The sequence below is a fragment of the Tetrahymena thermophila genome (genome assembly GCF_000189635.1).
Source record: "Tetrahymena thermophila SB210 genomic scaffold scf_8254798, whole genome shotgun sequence".
NCBI lineage: Eukaryota > Ciliophora > Oligohymenophorea > Hymenostomatida > Tetrahymenidae > Tetrahymena > Tetrahymena thermophila.
In genome coordinates this window covers 428805-433507 of record NW_002476554.1, presented here as the reverse complement: position 1 = coordinate 433507, position 4703 = coordinate 428805, and the positions used below count along the sequence as shown (strand labels likewise).

Here is a 4703-nt window from a genome sequence, read left to right as displayed (position 1 = left end):
AATAAGGATATAATATCAAAGTCAGAAATCCTTACAAAAATAATTTTGATTGCTCAAACGGTTAAGGATATGGATATTACTGTGATTCTCATAATATCTGCTTATAGTGCAGCTAAAACTGTAGTTCTTGTTCTGATAGTCAAACATGCATAAAATGTAATGAAGGAAGTTATTTATGGCAGAATGCTTGTTCTTAAAACTGTTTTCCATACTTAAATATTGTCCCCAATACTTAAAAAGGAATATGTGAGTGCTCTGAAGGATATAACTTAGAGTAGCTTAATAGTCCTGTTTAGGGATAAAGAATGATTTGTTAGCTTCCCTTAGCTATTTAATCTATAAATATCTATAATTATCTAGTTTAAAGCAACGATATAACTCTTCCAACTGATTTTAGAGGTAATCTAATTGTTATTACTTATAATCGGAAATTAACCACTGAAGAATTCTCCTCGTTTTAATTTTTAATCGAAGAAGGAATATTGAATCTAGGTAATTAATATAGCATCAATTCTATTTCAATGGAAAACTAAAATATAAAAGTAATAGTTATATCCTAGTAAAATAGAAGAGTAAAACAATTCACAATTAGCATTAAAGGATCCAAAATAAACTATTAAATTCCAAATACAATAATTGTTTCATCAAGCTATGGAGAATAGTCTAATTCGTTTGCATCAGGTAAAGAATTAACACAAAATTTATAAACAATTTCATAAGCATTCTCTCCAGATTAAAATAGTGCATCTGGCAAATTTATAAATCTTCTCAAGTAATTTTAAATTTTATGCTACATTTCAAATTTTGTCTAAGTTTTACCTATGATCTACCTAATCAAGGAGTACCTTCCTCCTAAAGTGAACTTTGCCTCTTTATCAGGAGCAACATTAGTTTTTAATTAAACACCTCAACCAACACAGATATCATTTGATTCCTAATAATATAGTAATTTATCTCAGTAATAAAAGCTAAAAGATATATTAAAGTCATTTGGAATAAAACAAGGAATTTACAATAACTTTTTACAGGTTTAAATAGTTGTCTTAATTTGCATATTTGTAATGATTTACTGTTTGTTTTTTAGGAAAATTCTGAAAGGAAAGTAATACACTTCTATAATAAAATATACTATTTTTAATTTTCTCTGCAGTTACCTTTAGTCTTCATTGACAGCTATTGTTTTTACAATTTGTTATTGCTGGTTAAGTGGTGAGAATATTTTTCTCTTGATGTTCTAAATTTCAACTTATTGTTTTTTCTTTGTAACTTTAGTTTACTTACTTTATCAGAAACCTGGTGATTACTTAGTCTTAAAAGCTCCAAATATTTATGGCGATATCGATTTTAGAATGAAAGGATCTAAATCATATATTGCAATTTCTTTTTTTAAGAAATATTTTATTGTGATATCATTTCTTGTATTATTTTAGAAACAATTTGAATGTGCTATAATATCTTGCATAGTATATGGAGTTAGTGGTTTATATTTATTATACTTTAGATTCTTTAAAAATAAAATAATAACAATTATAAAACTATTTTAAGAAATAATGGTCAGTGTATTATTTATATTTATTGGTATAACTACTAAAGAAATGTAAGCTACTGTTAATGAAAATGTAATAGAAAACGAAACTCTACTAAAAATTGAAATACTTGGTAGTATAATTATAATTTTTATAATTATTTGTTTATCAATAAGTACATTATTGCAGATTATTAGATATGGATTCTTAATTTAAGATCTTATAAAAACTTACAAACAAAATAAAAGAGATAAGTAATTAAAGTAGATAGAACTAGAAGTATTAATTAATATAGATCTATAATAATAGCTTAAACCATAGTAAAATTCAAATATTATTAGAGTTAGTTAATTGAGTATTTCTAAAAAAAGATTATCAAATAACAAAAGATGAAGCAAAATAATAATGTTTTATTTCAAATAATTTAAATATATTTAGTTATATTAAGATTTAAAAATTTTTAAATTTATAAAAATATTAAAAACTAAAATAAATCAAAAAATTTAGAAATTTTTACATAGTAAAATTATAATTGATGTTAAGAAATACAAGTTTTATAATATAAATAATTAAAATTTGAAAAATTTTTAAATACTCTACTTGTAATTTTGTTCTAATCTATTATTTTTCTTTAATCTATTGAAAAATTTAAATTAATTCTAATAAGAATTAGAAAATATTTAATTAATTAATTTACTTTTTTACTTATATAAAAATATTTTTATTTAATATTTTTAAAAATTAACAAATTCCATAAAATTGGTATAAAATGATTAACGTAAAAATTGAATTAATTCATTTTTTTATAAAGTGAGTAATTAGTAGAGTAAACAAAGATGCCTTTTAGATATTATTATTTTCAATTTATTAACTAATATTAAAAAAACTATTTACCTTATGAAGAGATTATAAATTAATTTAATTATTACTTTTTTTATTGGTTAGTCTATTCAATTAGTCAGTCAGTTCTTACTTTAAAAACTACCCAAAAGCTTAACAGAAAAAACAAATATTCTATATCTGCATTTTTTTATTAGTTCCACCGCAAATATATCTATTTATTGAACTTGAAATAGGTTTTAAGGATTTAGATAATAGTACTTTATTTAGAATTTATTAATGAAAGAAATTGATATAGATATTAAAAAAAGAAAAATTAATAAATAAAATTTTTTTAGTTTACAATGAACAATTAATTTACTAAGATTTACTTTTGATTTAGAAAAATATTTACCATAAAATCACTGTATTTTCAATAAAGTTAGTATGAAGATATTTGTTAAATTTCATTTTAATAATTGATATTCTTAAGGATAATTTTAAGCTTTAGACGTATTACCATAGTTCCTCATTTTGGTTACAAAACCTAAAAGTAGATGATTAACTAAAATTATAAATCATTGCTAGACCGACATATAAAATTCCTCATACCGAAGATCCGAGACTGTGAAGAACTGCGGTAGTATGAACACAGTTTTTATAACAAAATATAAAAATAATTTTAAATATGTATTTATATTTAAATAAATAAACAAAAGTAATAAATAGATGTAGTCATATTTCTTCTGAAGTTAAGTTCTTAGATAGATATCTTTTAATTGTTTTCAAATTAAAAAGAATCACTGAAATATAATTTGGCAAATAAATTAATTTAAGAAGGAAAAAGCATGTTTTAATTTAAAAAAAAGGACTACATATGAAATCAAAATCTTATGATTAAAGTTAATTTTGTTTTTTAATTTTGATTGATTTACATAATTTTGGAAAGTAAACTAAAATTTCTATGGATAAATTGAAATTAATTATTATTAGTGTTTAAAAACCATAAATTTAATATCAAATATAAAAGATATTAAGGGTATCTTTAAAAAGATATTTAAAAGCTTCTAATTATTTAATAAAATAAAAGTAGAAATTTGAAATTATTTTTTACGAAAAGTATTTTTTTATTGAGAGAAAATAATAAAATAATTTTTGTATTAGAAGTTTCTCTTTTGTTTAAATAATATTTTTAGGTTCTTACATATTTTTTGGAAATAAATTCTTTGAAGAATATGATTTATTTAATTCTTATTTATTTAGTGGTGAATAATTTGATTGCTTATCTATCTTAATCAGAAATAAAATAGGTTAACTAATATTTAATATTATTAATTAATTTATATATCAAGAGATATAAGAGGAAAAGTGAGGTCTGGCGATCAATTTTTTTACACCCAATTTTTAAAATCAATTTTTTAAAATCAAAAATGTTAGGGTATATTGGAAGTAAATTTTGATCTGACGCCGTGTACCATATTTTTCATATATTTATACACTCAGAAGTGTTTCTTAAATTTTTTGAAATAATATTTGAGATCAATTAAAAAATACAAACAAAACTTAATAAAAAAGAAAAAAAAATAGGAGTAAAAACTTAAAAGCTAGTTAATATATGTTACTTTTTTTCATTTTAACTATCACTTCATTTATTAAATGTGATGATATTCTAACGAGTCTTATTAAAAACGGTTAAAATATGACTAATGGGACTTTCTAATTATGTTTGCCTAATTCTTGTTATAATCAATTTTGCGGTGGTGTTTATCAACTTTCGTAGAGTTACAAAATAGATGCTTACTTTTCTATAAATATTCCACATTTTCAAGTGGCAACAGTAGTTGATGTAGGAGTTATAAGTGATGTAATAACTCCTGGAACTGTTAAATATACTATTTAACTTGCGGATGAAATGAAACAGGATTTTACTACTTTTTAATTGACCAATTATACAAATTTTGCTGTTAATGCTGATTGTTATCTTAATTCATATAAGCTTACTTATTTTTTTTAAGCTTTGATTATTATGAATACAGGAAGTAACTCAATGAAAACTTTATTACATGACTTTAATACAGCTGCACCTTCTTATCTTTATAGATAATAAATTAATATTAACGCTTGTCATCCTACATGCTTATAATGCAATGGAATAACTTCAAATGACTGCACTAGCTGTTAATAAGTAGCTAATTTTTCGAATGGATCAAGTGGATCTTGTTCTTGCACTAATCCTTCTGACTATTTTTAAAATGGAGAATGTGTTAATTCTTGTTCTACCAATTATGTACCTAATGGTAAATATTGTCACTATAATTATGGTTGTTATAATCCTGACCCATCAAATAACGGTAAATG

General features: G+C 22.1%; 3 protein-coding genes across 3 annotated transcripts in view; all 3 read left to right on the top strand. All coding sequences in view use genetic code 6, as the record gives it.

The window, feature by feature from the left end:
- The window catches only part of TTHERM_000172918 (transmembrane protein, putative), a gene marked incomplete at both ends in the record, with an annotated part of 2643 nt that extends 2334 nt beyond the window's left edge, over positions 1 to 309 (top strand). Inside the window, one exon of the mRNA XM_012795796.1 lies at positions 1 to 309. This exon is cut by the window's left edge and continues 1853 nt beyond it. Coding sequence (XP_012651250.1) covers positions 1 to 309 — 309 coding nt within the window.
- Positions 310 to 521: 212 nt separating this feature from the next.
- On the top strand, positions 522 to 1065 carry TTHERM_00172910 (hypothetical protein; the record flags this gene model as incomplete). Its single annotated transcript, XM_001008750.3, has 2 exons — positions 522 to 958; positions 1029 to 1065. The coding sequence occupies 2 exons, from the start codon at positions 522 to 524 to the stop codon at positions 1063 to 1065; spliced, it is 474 nt and encodes a 157-aa protein (XP_001008750.3).
- Positions 1066 to 4044: 2979 nt separating this feature from the next.
- The window catches only part of TTHERM_00171910 (hypothetical protein), a gene marked incomplete at both ends in the record, with an annotated part of 777 nt that continues 118 nt past the window's right edge, over positions 4045 to 4703 (top strand). The window contains one exon of the mRNA XM_001008749.3: positions 4045 to 4703. This exon is cut by the window's right edge and continues 118 nt beyond it. Within this exon, the coding sequence (XP_001008749.3) occupies positions 4045 to 4703 (659 nt within the window).